The sequence below is a fragment of the Sclerotinia sclerotiorum genome, genomic scaffold (genome assembly GCF_000146945.2).
Source record: "Sclerotinia sclerotiorum 1980 UF-70 scaffold_7 genomic scaffold, whole genome shotgun sequence".
Classification (NCBI taxonomy): domain Eukaryota; kingdom Fungi; phylum Ascomycota; class Leotiomycetes; order Helotiales; family Sclerotiniaceae; genus Sclerotinia; species Sclerotinia sclerotiorum.
The window spans coordinates 1,867,115-1,886,957 of NW_001820829.1; the positions used below are offsets into that span (position 1 = coordinate 1,867,115).

The 19,843-nt window shown below is 38.5% G+C and overlaps 8 protein-coding genes across 8 annotated transcripts; 6 read left to right on the forward strand and 2 right to left on the reverse strand.

Moving 5' to 3' along the window:
- Positions 1-437: 437 nt before the first annotated feature.
- On the forward strand, positions 438-2,396 carry SS1G_06290 (hypothetical protein; the record flags this gene model as incomplete). The annotated part of the gene is made up of 1 exon (XM_001593318.1): positions 438-2,396. The coding sequence occupies one exon, from the start codon at positions 438-440 to the stop codon at positions 2,394-2,396; it is 1,959 nt and encodes a 652-aa protein (XP_001593368.1).
- Positions 2,397-3,284: 888 nt separating this feature from the next.
- On the forward strand, positions 3,285-3,992 carry SS1G_06291 (hypothetical protein; the record flags this gene model as incomplete). The annotated part of the gene is made up of 2 exons (XM_001593319.1): positions 3,285-3,591; positions 3,850-3,992. The coding sequence occupies 2 exons, from the start codon at positions 3,285-3,287 to the stop codon at positions 3,990-3,992; spliced, it is 450 nt and encodes a 149-aa protein (XP_001593369.1).
- A 432-nt stretch (positions 3,993-4,424) lies between these two features.
- SS1G_06292 (hypothetical protein) lies at positions 4,425-4,811 on the forward strand (the record flags this gene model as incomplete). Its single annotated transcript, XM_001593320.1, has 1 exon — positions 4,425-4,811. The coding sequence occupies one exon, from the start codon at positions 4,425-4,427 to the stop codon at positions 4,809-4,811; it is 387 nt and encodes a 128-aa protein (XP_001593370.1).
- A 1,334-nt stretch (positions 4,812-6,145) lies between these two features.
- SS1G_06293 (hypothetical protein) lies at positions 6,146-6,871 on the reverse strand (the record flags this gene model as incomplete). The annotated part of the gene is made up of 3 exons (XM_001593321.1): positions 6,146-6,544; positions 6,613-6,707; positions 6,766-6,871. 3 exons carry the CDS (start codon positions 6,869-6,871, stop codon positions 6,146-6,148), a joined length of 600 nt encoding a protein of 199 aa, XP_001593371.1.
- A 2,051-nt stretch (positions 6,872-8,922) lies between these two features.
- Positions 8,923-9,949, forward strand: SS1G_06294 (hypothetical protein; the record flags this gene model as incomplete). Its single annotated transcript, XM_001593322.1, has 3 exons — positions 8,923-9,456; positions 9,593-9,771; positions 9,886-9,949. 3 exons carry the CDS (start codon positions 8,923-8,925, stop codon positions 9,947-9,949), a joined length of 777 nt encoding a protein of 258 aa, XP_001593372.1.
- Positions 9,950-10,635: 686 nt separating this feature from the next.
- Positions 10,636-11,939, forward strand: SS1G_06295 (hypothetical protein; the record flags this gene model as incomplete). Its single annotated transcript, XM_001593323.1, has 4 exons — positions 10,636-10,731; positions 11,253-11,400; positions 11,453-11,748; positions 11,856-11,939. 4 exons carry the CDS (start codon positions 10,636-10,638, stop codon positions 11,937-11,939), a joined length of 624 nt encoding a protein of 207 aa, XP_001593373.1.
- A 1,178-nt stretch (positions 11,940-13,117) lies between these two features.
- On the reverse strand, positions 13,118-13,506 carry SS1G_06296 (predicted protein; the record flags this gene model as incomplete). The annotated part of the gene is made up of 2 exons (XM_001593324.1): positions 13,118-13,320; positions 13,359-13,506. The coding sequence occupies 2 exons, from the start codon at positions 13,504-13,506 to the stop codon at positions 13,118-13,120; spliced, it is 351 nt and encodes a 116-aa protein (XP_001593374.1).
- A 1,108-nt stretch (positions 13,507-14,614) lies between these two features.
- SS1G_06297 (predicted protein) lies at positions 14,615-15,769 on the forward strand (the record flags this gene model as incomplete). The annotated part of the gene is made up of 3 exons (XM_001593325.1): positions 14,615-14,924; positions 14,976-15,039; positions 15,094-15,769. The coding sequence occupies 3 exons, from the start codon at positions 14,615-14,617 to the stop codon at positions 15,767-15,769; spliced, it is 1,050 nt and encodes a 349-aa protein (XP_001593375.1).
- Positions 15,770-19,843: the final 4,074 nt, after the last annotated feature.

Sequence of the window (19,843 nt, forward strand, 5' to 3'; positions counted from 1 at the left end):
AGGCGCAAGCTACCTCGTCAGATCAGCTTATGGAGGTGAAAGGATCAACTATTAATCTCTTTCATAATCCAAAAAATGCTTCATCGTTATGGTCTAATCATCTTATTAATGACAAAGGAAATCCAACTCCTGCTATAACTAGTGGTATTCCTGATATATCTAATATTCCTATTATTCCTAATAATACCAGCAAAAGATTAATACGGTCAACGAAATCATACGATCGATTTATTATCAAATCATCATCAAAGGACAAATCTTTTTTTCATTTTTATCATCACCAAAATCAACATCTGCAACCATCACAACAGTCATCGGCATCAGCATCAGCATCACCACAAGAACCACCACAAGGACCATCACCACCCCCACAACCACATCACAACCAAAATAAAAAATCAATATCAACATCTGCTTCATGTTCGAATTTAAAAAGCATGGTCGATTTTACCGATAATGTCGAACAATTAATTCGAGAAACGGATGAAGCATTTCAAGCCGCTGGATTTGCTTTAGGTGATGCAAAGGCTGCCACTAGAGGATTTCAACAAGTCAATAGTAGTAATAAAGTCAGTAAGATCACTGGTATGGGTATGAACACAAACAGCATGAACAATCTGAACAATCCCACTATTACCCGACAAAATCGATCAATTGGAAATAAATCCATCGCACGGACCAATTCAATCTCGAAGCGCAATCAAATGCAGAATTCCAACAGTTTGAAAGAACGTCCATTATCAATTGGTCTTTCTGGAAAATCCCCAGTACCAAAATCTATCATCAACTCAAAGGCAAAGAAATCGAATGCTCCCAAACAAAAGAAGATAACCGTGTCGGATAAGGCGTCGAGAAAGAGTTTACCGCATCCACATTCAAGCGCAAGATGGAACCTGGGAGATGTAACAGCCAGTATGGCTGATGTTTTCAAAGGGAAATTCACCAGATTGGAGGCCGATGAGATGTTAACTCCGGATAGATTACAACAACTTGAGGAGAAGGCGGAAAAGGCAAAGTTGGAAAATGAAAGAAAGGCTTCATTGGAAAATGCTCAAATTGAAGCCGCTCGAATTGTTGAAACTGTGAAAGATGTAGATGGGATTTCTTCAATGGAAAATTCACATAAAAGAGATGGGATAAAAACGCTTGATACGAATATCACATCCTCATTATCGGACAACTCAAATAAAATATCTCCAACTGAACCATTTCATTTGGAGAATTTATTACCTCGCATCAACAATGGCAAAACATCCAATTCACCTCAAACTACCAACTCCTCTTCACCACGTCCATCTACATCCACAGATACATCTGAATCTTCGGAGAAAGAACCAAAAGCCGCTCGAAAACCATTACCCGATCTACCAGATTCCGACTATGATGAAATCGATGCCCTCGAAATTGAACAAGCATTCGAAGATCTTCATTTTCCCTCTCCACCCCGCGATCCTCCACATTCTCCTCCCCGACTCCTACGAAGTCGATCAAATACAGGAATGACCAATCTTTTACCTACCATTCCCGAAATCTCCCCCCTTAACATGATATCCCCACGAACGCCTAAACGAACTTTTTCTCAAGACTCGGATTATTCAGAAGATTCAAGCACTTCTTCAGTAGACTACATCCAACTCCCTTCCACACCCTATACACTCACCTCTCCACTTTTCCGTCACGGTCCCATCCGTCTCGAACATGCCTATCACCGTCACAATCGCGATTCCATTTCCCCGCCTGATCTCGAAGAAGCACTCGATTGGACTGCATTCCAAATGGCCATTTCCGGAACCATGGACGATGGCACAATAGGCGCTAGCGAAGAAAGTATCTGGGAAGCAGACGAAGCGGAAATCGATAGTATCTTCGACTGGTGGAGTGGATTCGGATACCCTGGAATCGGTCGTCTAGTCAAAGAAGCTCCTATCTCGAGACGCAAACGAGGAAAAAGTCTCGCAGCTAACGATGCGGAAAAATGTCCCCGCAAAAATAAAGAAGGGAGAGATAATCGCGCGACAACTATTGGACTTGGACTAGGATTTGGTCTTCCTAGCGGAAATCATAGTGGCAGACCTAAAACTCCGGAATACAAGGGTGGACTATGGGTAGAAACTATTCGGAATAGTGCGCCACAATTTGTTGAGCCCAGATCGACTCTAGGAGCGAGAAGAGGAACCATGCTTCAAATGCGTGTTCCGGAACCAAAAATCGATGATGAGGATCATGATATCGATAATGATAGTTTACCGCCTTCGCCGATTAATCTGGTTAAGATTAAAGATGAGTATATTCCTATGGGATATAATCTTGGACATGATCTGGGCGATTTTTTGAATTGGGAAACTTATCATGTGCAGAGTCTTTTTGGGGAGGATGAGGGGAGGAATTGTTTGTAATTGTTTTTTGGGGTGGGTGGCTGGGTGGGAAGTGGAGTAGATTTTAGGGGAGGGTGGAGCGGGGTGTTGTAATTATAAATGTATTGAATGAATGAATAAATGAGTGAATGGGTTGAGTGGATGGATGTTTGGGAATGGTTTGGTGGTAAAATTTAGTGTATCAGTATGAGTATGAGTATCGATATGGTTATAGATGGGAGTTAAACAAGAGCTAAATATATATAAATATAATGTATCGCTATAGAAATAGTATATACCTAATAAGAAACAAATTAAAATATATATAAGGGAATAGAAAAGAATTATTATAATTTTATAAATTTTATCAATTTATTGTTATGACAGGTAACAATTAGGTCACGGGATTGGTAATAACACGTGATGCGAGGACTCGAAGAGCGAAAGGATCGAGGCTCGATCCCCTCGCTCCCTTCGAGCCACAAAGCATGAAGGTCTATATAATCAAGATGGATTTCCTTTGTATAGAGCTTCGTGCTCAAGATCAATCATTTAGTATATTCTACTATTAGTTACGAATTGCATCATTGTCATTACTTAAGTCCCTGCTTGACGCCTAGTTATAAATCATCTCGAGAGCCTAGAGCACTTCCACGTGATCTAGACGGCTAACCTCGTAACAAATAAATTCAAGTTATAATTATTTTTTAAAAAATATTTAAATATAAAAAGATCACTTAAAATTAAAATTTCAACTGATTTCATTTATTTATTATAGAATCATTAATGAGTGAAAATCATGATTTTTGATTTGGAAAGTGGCTGCTGGAATAACGTGTTTCATCACCCCGTGCACCATATCACCTCGTGCACCACTTTCACCTCAATTCACATCAATCACTTCAATACGCGATTTATCAATAAATAATTATGGTATCGACATTAAATGAACGCGATATCGTTATAGCGATGAAGGCAATGGCTAAAGATAAAAATTTAAGCCTCTGGAAAGCTGTCAAGATTTACAATATTACTCATACGACACTTATACGTAGAATGAAAGAGATCACTCCTGCCTCCGAATATCGTCAAAAACAGTATAAAATTACTAAAATTAAAGAGGAGGTTATTATTCAGCATATAATCGATATGGATGAGCGAGGATTTAGTCCTAAATTCATAAGTGTTGAAAGTATGGCGAATCATATTCTTGAATCGAGGGGTGGAAAGCGTGTTGGTAAACAATAGATATATCGATTCGTAAATCGATACAATATTCTAAAAACGCATTTTAATTGTGTTTATGACTTTCAAAAAGCTCTCTACAAGAATCCTAAGCTTATTAATAAATAGTTTCAACTATTCAAAAATATAAAGGCAAAATATAGAATATAGGAGTACGATATATAGAATTTTGATGAAACAAGCTTTATGATGGGAGTGATATTCTTTAGTATGATTATTACTAATATAGATAGATGTGGCAAAAGTAAAGGAATACAGCCAGACAATAGAAAATGGTCGACAGCGATTGTATGTGGTGATGCGACAGGGGAGAACATACCTCTATATCTCCTTGTTCAAGGACAAATGCACCTAGCCAATTGGTACAACGAGACGGATATGCCTCCCGAATGAATAGTTAAAACTACTATAAATGGATGGACAAATAATGAAACAGGTTTAGAATAGCTAAAGCATTTTGATAAATATACGAAACTCCGAACAAAGGGTATATATCGAATGTTAGTCTTAGATGGATATGAAAACCATGAATCAGGCCCTTTTCAGAACTATTGTATAGAACATAAGATTAAAGCCGTCGGATTACCACCTCATTCGAGTCATCTCACCTAACCTCTTGATGTTAGTTGTTTTAGTATGCTAAAATGTATATATAACAAGCAAATTGAGGGGTATATACAGATGTATATCAATTATATCTCCAAAGTCGAATTCTTTATAATATTCAATATTATATACAAACAAGCAATTACAATAGAGAATATAAAAGCAGGCTTTAGAGGAGCAGGATTAGTCCCTTTTAATCCTGATACTGTACTCTCTAGAATGGATATTCGAATCTGTACACTTACTCCTCCTTCGCTTCCTTCGAGTTATATGCCTGATTGGGTCTCACAAACACCTTACAATACTATCGAAGCTCTTTCACAAGCATTTTTAGTACAATCTATTATTGCTCGGTATTATTCTAGCTCTTTTATACCTATATTTAAGGTTATAGATCCTTTAATTAAGGGTGTAGAATACCTAGCTAGTACTGTCACGATTTTAGCTTTTGAGAATCACGATCTTCGATTAGCAAATATAGGATTAAGTAAACGTCGACACGCTAAAAAGACTCAATTACGTTTAGGAGAAGCTCTCATTATTCAAGAGATTAATGATATTATATCACAAAAAGAGGTGGATGTTCAGATTAAACACGATAGATAACAAAATGGGCGGAATTCTAATAGAGAGGCATCGATTAATCGATGCTGTAGTAAATGTGGAATAACAGATCATAATGCAAGAACATGTTCTAATGATAATATAGATCCTAAATTATTAGATAGTGCTTAGTTTAAATCAATTGATCAAGTAATTGTTGAATTATATATGATTATAAATAGGAATTGAGGTGAAAGTGGTGCACGAGGTGATATGGTGCACGGGGTGATGAAACACGTTATAAAATAAGGAACTTATTGTTAAAGTGAATGGTTTCTGCGTAGCACGTGCACAAGGCACTAGTCCTATTAGGACTAGATTGAGAAGCTCTCTGTAGGAGAGCTTCGCACTTCTGTAGAACTAAGATAATGTGTGATTCATATAAAAGCCCAATATAGCCTCATGTAACGATACTGTACTAAAGGCAGCGGCTGCCTAAGGTTTCGTCTGGTTGGTAGTTGTGGGTCAAGGCTTTATCACTGGTATTCACTTGGAAGTGAAGTCGTTACTAGATCAAGTAGAATGTAGGTAAACTAATTGATAACTAAGTTGAGCACGAAGCTCCTTAACTACCAGACTAAATGAATGTTTATATACCCTATATCATCTTTGAGGACCTCTGGGACCCTAAGGTCCAAAAGGTCCTCGAGGTCACATGAATTAATGAATCGTGACACCTCAGTTCTGCCCTATCAGCTTCCCACTATTCCCTGTGTAAGGTCATTCCTTTTAACACTTATTTAATTATTTATTTTTATTATTCTCCTCACATAAAATGAATTTAAGATATATTCCGTCTTACATTAACACATCATCATTAAAAAAACACTACATTCACTCTTCAAGTCTTCAAATTTTCAAATCCTAATAACAAACTTTTAAAAATTAACTTCAATTTCGTAGCCAGAAGTAACGGCCTTTGTCATCTAAATCTAAAAGATCCAGACTATTTTTTCATCAACATCCCTCCTTTCATTATTAAACCAAGCCAGCAAGTATTATTAATTACCAGCTCTCTCCATTAATTCATCCATATTTGTATCCTAGGATGACACCGACCGACAGTGTAAAGTTTATGCGTGACAAAAAGACCAATCCAGCGCTTCAAGATTCCTTCAAAGGGAAATCGAAAAACCAAACGCATATTTAGTGATCGCTAAAGTTTCAAAAACTACCTCAGGTACCGATTTGATGATGTTCGTTATGCAATGTTCATATCAATATCATATGATGTGAAATGATATGATATAATATGATATCATGCGCACGAAAACAAATCGACCCATTATTAATCGCCTCCACCTTCGACCATCCATCCATTAAGCGGTCAATCTAACCTACATGACCAAAGTAAAACCCGCAAAAACGCCGGCAAAAATAACAGCCAAACCATATGATTTTCCAAAATCCATAGTCATCTGAGCAGCACCGCTCTTAGGAGTAGATGTTGAAGATGATCCACCTAATCCTGTATATGCAACTTGGTTTGTGCTAGATGCTCCTGCTGTACCGGTTGAACTTTGAGTGGCACTGCTGGTGGTATTGACACGAGTTGGGTTTTGAGCTCCGCATGGATGGTCATCTCTGCAGGCTGCTTGGCAGTTATTGTCTCCGTTACAGGCAGCGACGCAGTTGGTGGCGTATTGAGTACAGATGAAGTAAGGAAGGGTTAGAGAATATTCGGATGCATTTGGAGAGAGACCGTTGCCGCAAATACATGCATAGTTGAGGGTATCCTGTTTTTGAGTTAGTTGGACTTGATTTTTAAAGTTTGGAAAGCGGGAAGAGTAGATGATGTACTTACGGGATCACAAGTGTTAGTCTCGGTGCTTGAATCATTTCCACCATTTTGCAAGCAGAGAGATGGACAAGTTTGTGTTTGAGATTGGCACCATGATTCTAGTGTGATGGTAAATATACTTTGTGTGGTGAAAGGTAAATGAAGAGGGAAACTTACTACGAGTAGCCAATGGAACACTTGAGGGGTCAATGGAATATTGAGCAGTTGCAAAGTTAAGCAGAGCAGTAGCAATCAAAGCTGTGGTGATCTTGAAAGAAAGCATTTTGAATTATTTGATGGTGAAGAGGTCGAGGTAGAAGGTTGAAGTTTTCGTACTTGCAATTGTATTCTCGATATGAACTATCAACAAGCAAATAACACCAAAGGTCAGTCTTTGAAATCTTCTCTAGAAAACAGAGATGTTGCTCAAATTTAAAAGTGGTGGCGGGAGTATTTTTCGTTTGCCTGATTCGAATGTGACGAGTAATCAAAGTTTATTTACCTTGCAGGAATACGAAAATGTCAGATATGTTTGGATAGATGTATGTTGATGTTGTTAAGAACTGAACGAATGAATTCCCAAGAACAGTTCCTGATGATTGTTTAAATATCAAAAGCGAATGTGTTTTTTCAAGATACAAGAAGGTGAAAAGGAGAACACAGTAGGTAATAAAAGTACGGGAGAAGATTGAGGAGAAAAGAGGAGATAATCGTCTATATATTCATTCATTCATTCACCTGATAAAAGTAAATTTCCCTTCAATCTACCACACCACCGTGACCCTGGTGATCCCCAACTTATCCAAAAGCGCCTCCATCTGCACCAAGATTAAGCTAGTGTAGAATCCTTGAACACAGGATTAATCCTGTTTGAGTTTAGCTTGATAAATCTCACCAATGAAATGATTCCAATCTGCCTAACCCTTGAGAATATCATTCGAGACATTCTTCACTAGCCTCAATTTATCAATGGTATGGGTACTGACGGTAACTCGATTGAGATTGGTACCGACAGATTGCACAACTTTTTCTCCGAAAATTGTTACTATTTACAGAAATTCCAAGGTTGCTTGTACGGAGTGTGGGTGGATGACTTTCCCTTGGGAGACTGGAGACTTCAATACCGTTGGTGAATGAGGGGAAATCGGGAAACAAATGACTTGCTCTTCGTATTGACTAAACTAGAAGAATGAATTTGTGCATGGACATGGGAATAAGGCGCTTCGATGGGATTCTAGTTACCTGGGCGGCAGAATTAGATATTTGCCTCCATGAATTCCTTTGGATTCTCATCACTACACATCACCCATCCTCATCCTCATCCTCAGCTCACCCATTCCATCCCATTCCATTCTTGAAGTTTACCAACCAACCATGAGCGCTTGATTCATTTACTCGGTCGGTCGGTACCTATTTAATATTTCTATCAAATCACACCGAACATTCTACCTACATGGAATATGGAGCCATATCTCCATTGAATCCATCTCTCCGCCTCGGTACTTTCTACCATTTCATCCCGTCACCTAATCCATCAACCTGCATCCATCTACGGAAGAGAGTACAACCCCTTCTACCCTTTATCCCGATATCCCGTTACCGTAATATGTTGTACCCATCAATCCCTGTGCAACCTGCATCTTTTTGAGTCTCTTTGCATTTTATCCTCCAGAATACTAGGTGGATATCTAACCGTCACACATAAGCTTCCCATCTCCTCATTTACCGAGTAGGTAAGTGTCCATCAGACTGATGTTACATTGAAAAGTGGAGTGTTCTTGTTTGACGAATCGACAGTTGGATATCATAAACTTTATTTTTGATCTTTTTTGTCATTTATCGTATTCGTTGTCTGCATTGGGTAGCCATATCGTATCTGGAGATTCTGTATGGTATGAGATCGGATAGATGCTATGGGTGAATAAATAATGGAAAACTTATCGATATTCATTTGCAATTTAATTACTACTAATTATCTTGGAACTAACCCTTCCTAAGTTCTCAGGTCCCAATAAACCACTCGCATTGATTCGCCAAGTACCGGAGCAGCCCGCAATAACAAAGCGGCGACAAAACTTTTATCTTAGTTCAAAGATTTTGGAGCTGGGGAAACAAGGATGCGTGAATATCGGCTGTCACTAACATCAGCCGGGATATTCTCAAAGTCAACAACACCCTTTTTGGCCACTCGATATCTACCTAGTAGGTATTAAATATCTTTTATTTTCATACGATTATTACATGCGAACATTATTTTCAGGTCACACAAGCACAAACACAAACGCAGCAAGCGGAAGCCAGCAGGAGTGGTACCCCCCGTTTTGAAATAGATGGATGGAGTCCGCTACTACGTCCCATACTAGCAATGGAGATGGCATTAGCAATGGCGCTTCATTAAGTAATCCTAATCCTAATCACAATCCGAATCCTAATCATAATTCCGATCACCCTATTTCCAACAAACCGGAAACCCAGATTACCACCACACCCCAATCCCCCGAACCATCTTCCTCGGCGCTAAATTCAATCGAATCCCCCTCAACTTCACCCATCTCTGCAACAATTCCCCCTTACTGGCAACAATCACAAGCGCGCCCTCTTTCTTATGTTTCGATCGATTCAATTCATCCTAGCGGTATAACGCTCCAGGATAATACCGCAGATGGGGATGAGGAGGGAGATGCAAATGGGAGGGATAAAAATGAAGCTTGTTGGGCGAGGAGTGTAGCCATTGAGGATTATGTGGTTGTAAACGGGAGTGGGATTGGGGGGATGGGAAATATGAGTAAGGGACTTGGGATTGGCGGAAGCATTGGAGGAGGCATTGGTGCATTTGTGGTTTGGAATGTTAGGGTTGATACATTGGAGGTTTGTTTTGATCGTCCATTTTCCATGTCCTCTCTTCTCTTTCTTCATTCTGTACATCTTTTATCCCCTATATTTTTCATAAACCACTTGGATTTGGAATTGGAATCCCTACTTACTTCTCTACTCTTCAAAATAGGGCACTCCAATAATAATCCGCAAGCGCTACAGCGAATTCTCAGATCTGAGAACGAAACTCCTACGTACATTCCCCAATTCCGCGGGCACCATCCCGGAGTTGCCGAGAAAAAGTGTGATATCGAAGTTTAGGCCGAAGTTTTTGGAAAATAGGCGGAGTGGTTTACAGTATTTTCTCAAGTGAGTGTTTCTCTCTTTTTCGGGAGAGGGGAGAATAGAAGAAGATGTGCCAGAAAGGGCACAAGAGTATGAACGAAGGCACATAATCCAACCAGCTAATCATGAGGAATATAGTTGTATATTACTTAATCCCGAATTCTCGAGTTCGCCTGTGTTGAAGGAATTCCTCTTTTCATAAGTCGATAAATCAATGATGATATGAGAGATCAGACGAAGAAGAGATATAATAGCGATTTGTATTGAGCGAGCAAGTATAGCGCTTCATTTTCGTATATGCCGTGCATGATGATATCTGGATATGGAATAAATATCAAGTAAAAGTGAGCAAGTTGTTTATTTATTGGATATTGCTATATATATTTTTTGGAAGTACGAATTTAGTTTTTAGCTATCTTGGAAGAGTGAGGTTTGAGATAGGGGTTGTATGCTTCACGCATTCGCGTTCGAGGGACTGATAGGTCATATTTATCCTATGATGACCCTATGTGATATCTGGAGAGTAGAGAATAACTGATATGGATGAATGAAAGATACATTCACCGGAAAATCCGGAATGCAAATGTAAACGTTGAATTATTAATGTCAATATCAACTTCCCTTTCAGTACAAAACAATCCAGTATCTTGCTCAAGCCAGAAGCAACCCCACATTTCTACATCACGTCATCTACTCTAATAAGTTCAATTAACAACTAACCCCTCTTCACTCACTCTTTACTTACACCTCTTCAACTCACCTCATCTTCATCTATCAGAACCATATCAAAACAACTCAATCCCTACAGAGAATCATAAGAAGAAGAAAAAACACAAGTTTAAGAAAATACCTATCGTCACAAAGCAAACGTAACGTAACGTAATCAAAATGGCCCTCCCACCAAAATTCGCTGGTCAGAAGTTTGTGGCTACGGCTGTGCCGGCGCTGCATACGTTGGAATTGTATTTGGATTATGTTTGTCCTGTATGTATGTTTCTTGCTGTCTTTTGTTTTTGTTTTCTTGTTGCTTTTGGGCTGTGTGGAGTTGGTTGGTGTATCATTGATACCTTGTTGGCTTAGGAATTGGATGGATTTCTTTTCACTCTTTGACTGTTTATTTTTTTTCTCTTGACGCCGGTAGCATACATTCTTTATGCGGAGCTTTTTCCTGCTCAGCATGTTTTGCCCTTTTTTTATGTGTCATTGGATTGATTCGGTGTTGTTGTAATGTGACCGTTGTTTGCAAAGAAGTCGATTTACTCAGTGGTAGATAGCTTGATCGTGATCATGGGAAGGGGAAGGGGAGAGGTCAATTGACTTGAGGAATTCCTAAAGGTCTTGGAGGTTTATTTATCTTGTTTCTCTTCTGTTAAATCTCTTTTTTTACGTCTCTTTCTTTGCACTACAATCCCTTCCCTTTGCTACTTCCGGCCCTCATATCTCATTCACATCATATCCAAACTCAATATACAGAATGACTAATAAAATAACCCATTTCTTCATAGTTCTCGGCCAAAATGTTCAATACAGTCTACACATCCGTGATCCCCCTTATCAAACAAAAATACTCTTCCAAAGTCCAAATTATCTTTCGTCAACAAATTCAACCTTGGCATCCAAGTAGTACATTAGTCCACGAAGCTGGCGTCGCTGGTAAGACCATGTCCTCACTTTCCCATAACTAACAACTAACCCACTTCCTCAGTACTCGCCCTCTCCCCTCAAAATTTCTACCCTTTCTCCGCCTCCCTCTTCAAACAACAAAATGATTTCTTCGACGTAAATGTTGTGAATGAAACACGCAATGCAACATATAAACGTCTATCGAAGATAGGAGGAGAAGTAGGAATTGACGAGGAGAAAATGTACGATCTTTTGAAAATAAGTGATAAGCCAGGAAAAGATGGAGCACTTAATTCGGGAAATGGTGTTACGGATCAATTGAAGGTTTTGGTGAAGATGAATAGGTTGGTGGGTATTCATGTTACACCGACTGTTGTGGTGAGTGCTTTTCTTCTTTTTTGTGATTTGGGTGTGTTTGGGAGGAGCTCGGAAGGAAGGGGCGGAAGAGTGATATGGTGAAGAAGTACTAATTCAGATTATTATAGTTCAATGGTGTAGTAGAAAACTCAATCAGTAGTTCATTCACCGCCGAGCAATGGGAAGAATGGTTGGACAAAAATGTTGCATAAGAGTGTGGCAGGAATAGTCTTTGCTTCAAAAAGTAGAGTAAGTCAGTAGCCATAGCCTTGGAAGTGGAAAATTGCCACTGGAACTTACGGGTAGAGAAAATAGTACTTGATGAGACTTATTTTACAATTCTAAGCGTGCATTTGAGAGATAAATTCTCCCCTGTCCCAAAAGAATCCGTATATACTACACTACGTTATGCTATATTACTCCATATTTCACTAAACTGACTTCTTTACTATAAAGAAAGGAAAGATCTCTTGTAAGAACAGTGATTCTAAAACTAAAATTAATAATAACCCTCTTTCTTAGGCTACACAGAAATTATCTACAATTTGTAGATATCCATAGATAATCCGCCCCGCCGATTATCCATTAGGATTTTAAATAATTTGTTTTGGATTATTTATAGATCACTTATTCAGATTTTCTTATTATCTGTTTTATAAACAGATTATTCACAGATTTATCTATTAAAGCAATAATCTGCCCCGCGTGTACTCGCTGCACAGGGAAAGAGGGAGAGATATTGAGGGGTTGAGTAGAATATGTGTGAGGGGGAAGAGCGGAAGAGGGGAAGAAGAGGGAGAAATCATGTATGTGCAATGAGCATTTAATATTTGAATGGGAAAACTCGGCGTGTGTGATGGGGGAAGACGAGTGTGGATGGATTATAAAGGGAAAGGAGAAAGGAGAGACGGGGGTGTTTGATAACATCATAGACACACTCATGTATACCCGGAAATCTCGAGTGTTTCAAATTGAAGGGAAGTGAGAGGCGAAATGTAGGCTGACATCTTGTCCTACATGATGCGCAGTGTATATATAGCAAAATACGTATATATGTCAAGCATAATGGGCGCAGCTACATATTGTTGAAGTAAATTTTTGGTTTTCTTCGTATCAAGAAATGGGAGGATTCAAGGAGTGAGTATATCGAGTATTTGAGTAAGTGAGAGGTTTCATTGCTACATTTGGATTTTTTGAAAAGTTTTTATTGACTCGAAGGTTTAAGAAGGATGTAGATAACCGTAAGATATTTAATGAAAACTTTAGAATCATATAGCTTTCGACTGTGAGATTTGAGATTTGAACCTTCCATTCTCACTCCCGTTTTTTCAACCCTTATATAATACTAAGAGCCAGGAGGGGAGGAAAATGTGATATATTAGTAAGAAAATTAACCACTTGGATATTCATCCCTGAAGGATTGTAACTGTAACACGAGGAAATACTGGTTACGCGCGTTTATCTTTGCTTTAGAAACAAGCCACTTATGAGCATGCCCTGGATCTTCAAGCAGATTTGAAGCTGCCAAGGGCTTTTCCGTATGCTTATGGCACAGAATACGGAGGCATAAACGGGCAGAATCTTGGAGTTTTGCTGTTAGTTTCGAGGCTTGGAGAAGCTTGGAAGTATACAATTATATCCTTCTCGAATGCTGGATAATGTCGTGTGAATAGGCGATTGTGAATTTGGATATATCAAAAGTCGTAAATTTGAAAAGGATGAATGAATGCCAAATGTAATTTGTGACGATGAGTACGGATGTAGGAGTTCATTTAACATGCTGATTTTCGATGGCAAGGAATCTTTGGAACGGTAATGTTGCTTTAATCTTTTAATGTCGATTTTAGTTGCTGGTAGTTGTTAGTTTATCTTAACTCTAATCGTGAAAACGTGGTAGAGTAGTATTTTTGACTAAATAAGGTACGGACCGGATGGTTCGTTCGTACGGAGTATTGAAGATTGAAGATTGAATATATATTCAACTGCTGTGGTTGGCCAATTTATTAGTCATCTATGAGTGATCGACCTCGCTTACAACCTTAATTTAATTCATTGCTCCAAAATATTATCCACCCATTCACCCCCTTCATCAAATTTCCCTCTTTCGTTCACCGTTCACCCATTTTCATTTATAGCCGACAAAAGAAATTTTATTAAGGATCCATAACTTTCAGGCAAGCTCTTTTTCGTGTTTCATATTTGTGGTTGTCTTCTTACTTAATGTGCCCTATGGGTCTGAAGTTCAAGCTAAGCGCGCTTATCAAAATCCTCCTGTTAGACATCTCTCACAAATATGAATTCTGGGTTCAAAGGTTTATGAAATTTCTACTTCCCCATAATATCTTCAAATTAAATTAGGAAATGGATTCGGTTTAGATCTTTATATAACCAGTGTTGATCAAGAAATTGAGGATGATAGTCAACCTACCATTCTGGGGAATCGGGAGATAAATGTGACAGGGCTAGGTTTATGAGACCCATAAAATCCTTTCACGTACAATATCCATGTTGGTTTGAATACAAGGCCAGTTCTGCTCCTTCACCTTATTCTTGCACCCAGCTTTTCTTGAGACCTGGTTGATCATTCTTTCTTTTCATTCATTCTCTCGTTTTTACCCAAAAAATCGGCGTCTATAGTCTAGAAGCACCTGATTATCGCTACTTGTTTTACAAATTGATTTTCAATTAATATATTGGAATAGTAAATTCAGACTGGTTTAGGTCAAGTCTTTCGAAACCCTCCATATTTTATTGTGCTAGATACTCAGCCTTGTTGAACTTGAGCTGTGCTGTGCCACACTCATATCATCCTTATTTCTTCAGCATTAACTTTGCGAGCATTTCCCCTCATTCCTTTTGACCTACCCATACGGACCTCACTAAAATAATGCCTTCACGAGTATCAATAAGGAAACAATTCCTCTTGTTCTGTTCTTTCTCTTTACCTTTATTAGCATCAGCTTCAACAACAGATACACCAACAGCATGTTACGTTATCAATGGACAACATAATGCCGATGCAGGATATAGATGTGATAATTCAACAACGGGTCATAGTACATGCTGTCAAGCTGGTGCTATATGTTTTTCAAATGGTGTTTGTCAACAGGCAAATGGAAATGTTCAAGATTATTTAAGAGTAGGATGTACAGATCCTACATGGAAAGATCCAGCTTGTTTAAATCAATGTACTACTTGTAAGTCATGTGAAGCATATTATTAAGTTAGAAATACTAACCAATTCATAGATGCTAGACGTTCAACTGCCGGTATAAGATTTTGTAATGGAGCTATTACATCAACAACAGAATAGTATGTTCTGTCGATTAACGGATTGTGGGATTTTCAATACTGACCGAGAAACAGCTGTTGTGATACGGGGGCCTATGGAGTAGGAAGTTTTGCTTGTTGCGAAAATGACTCAGATATCTTCAATATCTCACCTGTTGCCACAGTGCTAGCCCAAATTCCCTTTACCTACACCTCATCATCAACATCGTTCACATCATCTACCTCATCCACATCTACCTCATCCACATCTACCTCGTCAATATCTTCCACATCCACCTCTTCAATTTCAACTTCCATTACAACATCCGGTTCAGACATGGCCACAACCTCAACCGCCTCTCAAACATCTGCTGCACCACTTCCCTCTGTAACCTCAGCGTCCTCTAGAAACGCGGCCGCCATCGGAGCCGGCGTCGCCATTCCATGTGCTATCATTGCTCTCGCTATTTTGGGATGGCTTCTCTGGAGAAGAAGGCGCGCGCAAAAAGCAAAATCTGATCAAATCCTTAAAAATAATGAAGCAGGATTCTCAGCACAAGGATATCCGATTACAGAAGGAGCATATAACACACAAGCACAAGGAGGATATTCTCCAAGTGAAATTGGAACGGGATATGATAGGGGATATTTGGGAGAGGCCGGTGGGATCGGGTTTGCAGATAAGAAGGGTTATTTTGCGCCGCTGCCGACTGAGATGGATACGGAGAGGACGGTGCATGAAATGGACGGAGGACATTTTGGGGGAAGATAATGGTTTAGGAGGAGGTGTGTTGTGAAAATAAAGTTAGGGTTTTAGGTTTGGGGTGGATAGATTAATTGAGGAGGATATGCCGGGTTTATTCCGACGGAGGAAAATTCGATACGACTCTGGAAATGAGAGGGAAGATAATGAGGAGTGTAAATTCAAGCGTCCGGTGTCGTTATTCATGATCGATATATACACGACACGCTTCGACTTGAAATGAGACGGCTGACGAGATAGAGATGGAACGAAGTTGTAAATTGACACGCTGAGCGTCACCTTGCACGCGTGTCTTTTGTATTCTTATACACAGTATTCCGGTTCGATTTACATTGCATCATGAATTGGCGAAACGCACAACGGTGTATATCATTTTAAGCGCTTTCATGATGGGATGGGGTTTTATGACTAGCCTAGTCAGGTACTGTTGTTGTTTATATTCGTGGAGATAGGCTTGTGGATTAAACTTTTTAATATATATCTATCCCTTTGTATCTTTGATGTGTTGAGTTCTGGTTGAGAATTTGCAAGGGATAAGCGAGGTGAATATGTGAATAGGAGAATAAATACTAATTTTGTGTAAAGACGAGAAGGACGGGGAGGGAATAGGAGAATGATGACCGTGAAAAATAAATGTAGCACGAGATTTGAGTAAATCTATATCAATTCTTAGATGGGAAATCCCCCCTTTCATGCAAAAAATATCGAGGTTCTTGGATTTGAAAGGTTAGAAGGAGATGATGATTGCATATCCTGGAGTATTGGAAGTAGATTTTCGGAGCGAAGCTGAGAAAAATTGAGGCTGATTGATATTTTCGGGTGGACTTTCTGACAAGTTTGGGGGGTGGTCCTTGGTGTTGGCTTTGTTGTTATTGCGCTGTGATTTTGTCTGATCTTCTCTTTTATTGTCTGATCTTAGGAGTTGTGTATATCTTCATCGGGATATTTACCTCATTTCACGTAGTAATTATAGTTTCTTCCGGATACTATGTACAGAAAAGCTCCACGCAATCAGTTTATATTTCCTAATGCAGTGCTGGCATTATATATTCTTATTGAAGGAGACGATATTAAGGAAATTAGGAAAAAGGATTTTCTCCTTCAATTGTAATAATTGATAGATTTAGCCGAAGAACCAGGCAGGTTATTTAAGCTGTTGAAATTGGATTGGGCAGCTTTAGCTTTAGTCAATATAATATCTAAGATACTATTAAAATGGAGTGTGGGACACTATACTTGGAAGCAAGAAAGAAGATAGAGTAGCGGCGGGTAAATGGAGAGGATAGGGGGATGAAGCGGGGAGTTGGCGAAAAATGTGACAACGGATATGTATGTAAATGCAGCTTTCTTCTCCCGCCAAATTTCTGCTTTAAAAATTTCATTTAAATAAACATCATAGGCGGTTAAATAATGGGATCCCTTGAGTAAGTTACGTGTACTGTGTCCAGCAGCAACCATTAACTGTATGCTGTGTAGAACGGATAAATATCCGAAATTTGCACAGCAGCGTCACGGCTTTCATGTAGATTGTTTCGCTGTCTCATTAGTTTTTCTTTTTTTATGGTTTAATCTCCTACGGTTAATGAGCATGATTTACACTATCACATATATTTCTTCATCTATTGTGATTTTCATTGTCATGCAATCTCCATCTACAAAGATTCGGAATTCACCTCAATGAGGCAATTCAAAGTATATAAAATGTAGATTACTTGGCTTTTGATCTCTTATTCCTGTTCTTAAAATCAGCAGCATCACTATGTGGCTATTGTAAAAGCAGTGTGAGGTAAGGTTCGTTGCTGTGTTTTAAGGAGGAAAATGTAAGATAGATTGGAGTTTATAGAGTTGGATAGACTTTTTGGATAGGTTTATAGAGGATGAAAGTGAGTGGATTTTCTGGAGTTATGTGGAGAGTGTTAATGCAGCGGAGTACGCTTGGAATGAGTAAAAAGAGAACATAAAAGGAAAAGGAGAAAACATATTGAATAATATAAAGGCAATTGCGAAGAATACGCAGGGCGCTGTATTCTTAGAGAGGAATCCGGATCAGTATTCGAGAGATCGTCGTTTCTGGAAAATTTTTATGGTTTGCCCAGATCAAAATCTTGTATTTTCGTCATAGTTCTTTCTCTCGAGGTTTTCTTCTAACCTTGTATTGTTGTTTTCATCGAATATTGCTTCTGACCCGAGTTTACTGTTATTATTATCCAAATCTAATTCTAGACATCAAAATATTTGAAGTTTTAGTTATGTTGTCGTAATTATACAAGAGGTTTACAGTAAGTTGATGTAGTAAATAACGATTAATTTGAGACTAGAGTATAATTTTATCTTTACATCATTAAAGAAATCCTAATGGTAAAGAGTGTATGATATCTTATATGAAAAGGAACTGTCCGGTGTGAAGGAAATGGTCTTTATAATTTAGCTACGAGGTTGTGAAGAGCTTTGGATCAGTGATTGGTGGATTCTAGATTCGGTGAGTTCTGACAAAGGTCCGCGTTTTGAAACTTCCTTTTCTTGGAGTTTGATGAAAGGAAGCCCGAAGAAAGGGGGAGAAGGTATATAAGCGCATTATCACTTCCAATTTTTAAACTGATACTAGATACGAGTTGAAGATTTCCCGCTCCAATTGCTAGGGATTTAGATACTGAGTAGACAACTCAGCTCATCGACTTGGTAATAATTAGAGTCTAAGAATAGAATCATTTGGAAATATGGTGTGGAATTTTGATAAATTTGAAATTATGGTACTTACAAATACGTTATCATCGGTGTCATTTGTTTTTCTTTTAGTTTTGCTGTCATTGACATTATTCGCTATCATCGAAACTTTGTATCAAAAGTTCTGAGCGACATCTCTCCTGCAAGCTACTCCTTTAGTAATAAGTATATTTTCGACCCAAGAGAGTGAGTTCTCAAGTCTGTTTGTTCTCGGATTATACACCATCACTGGCCATCCCCTTAGCTTACATTAAAACTCATCTTATTGATGTGTCATCATAACTGGATATGGAGAGAATTTTATATAGTCTAGTAAGTGGGACTAGAAACCTAGGCTTCTTCTAGGAAGCAGGATATAAGATCTTACTTCAAGGTGAATTCCAGCGACAAATTCCATGACATACAGAAGAAAGGGTAAGGAAGTAATCAGTCTTTGGGCTTGATATATAGACCTCCACCTTAAACCGCTGAATTTCTTCTCATATTTAAAGTAAATGCAAAGACCCTAACATGAACTGGGGTTTGAATTCCATTAGAAGTAGTTTTGAGGTCTCAAAAAGTCTCAAAATACGAATATGAGATATTCTAACAAGAGAAATCTAAGCGGAGACCTTTTGCTCGGAGAGAACTTGATCGATTACAGTTCAATTTTTTAGTTTTTACAATTTTGTTTTTTTTTTTGTTTTTTGAGTAGTTCTTTCAGTAACACCAACTCAACTTACCATGTTCATTTCCCTTCTTCTGATAACTTCACGAATGCATTTAGTTATCCAGTCATCCAAGTACTCCACGCATCTTTTCCTACTCAAAATACTTTATTGATCTAAGACATCTCACATAAAAAGACTCAAGCACATCTCTAATGGTTCTATGTAATCTAGCTACCAATATTTTCTCCACCTTTGACTCCTCTCCTCTCCCAAATTCCCCTTTAGTTGCCTCTCTTTCCACTACGTAAACAATCTCCACAATATAAAAAAGCACTTCCACTCAATAAATACAAAATCAAAACATGTATTTACTCTCATGAGAGGATCTTTGAGGTTTGGAAGATTTGTTTGTGGGAAAAGTATTTGGGTTTCGGTATACACATAGAAGGATAGAGCCAGGAAAAGGAAAAAGAAGAGAGACCATGGGAAACGGGAGAGTGGATAGTGGGATAGTAGAGATTAAAGACAATGATGATATTGAGATAAAGGTAGCAGTGATAATAATTCTGAAAGACAGTATCAATCACAGATTATAAATCTTTAATCACCACAAAGCCTCTTCCTTCAATCTACAATGCTAAAAGAATAATACAATTCAAACTCTTTCCAGCTTACCTTACCGATATACACAGCTATTTCACCTCCTATA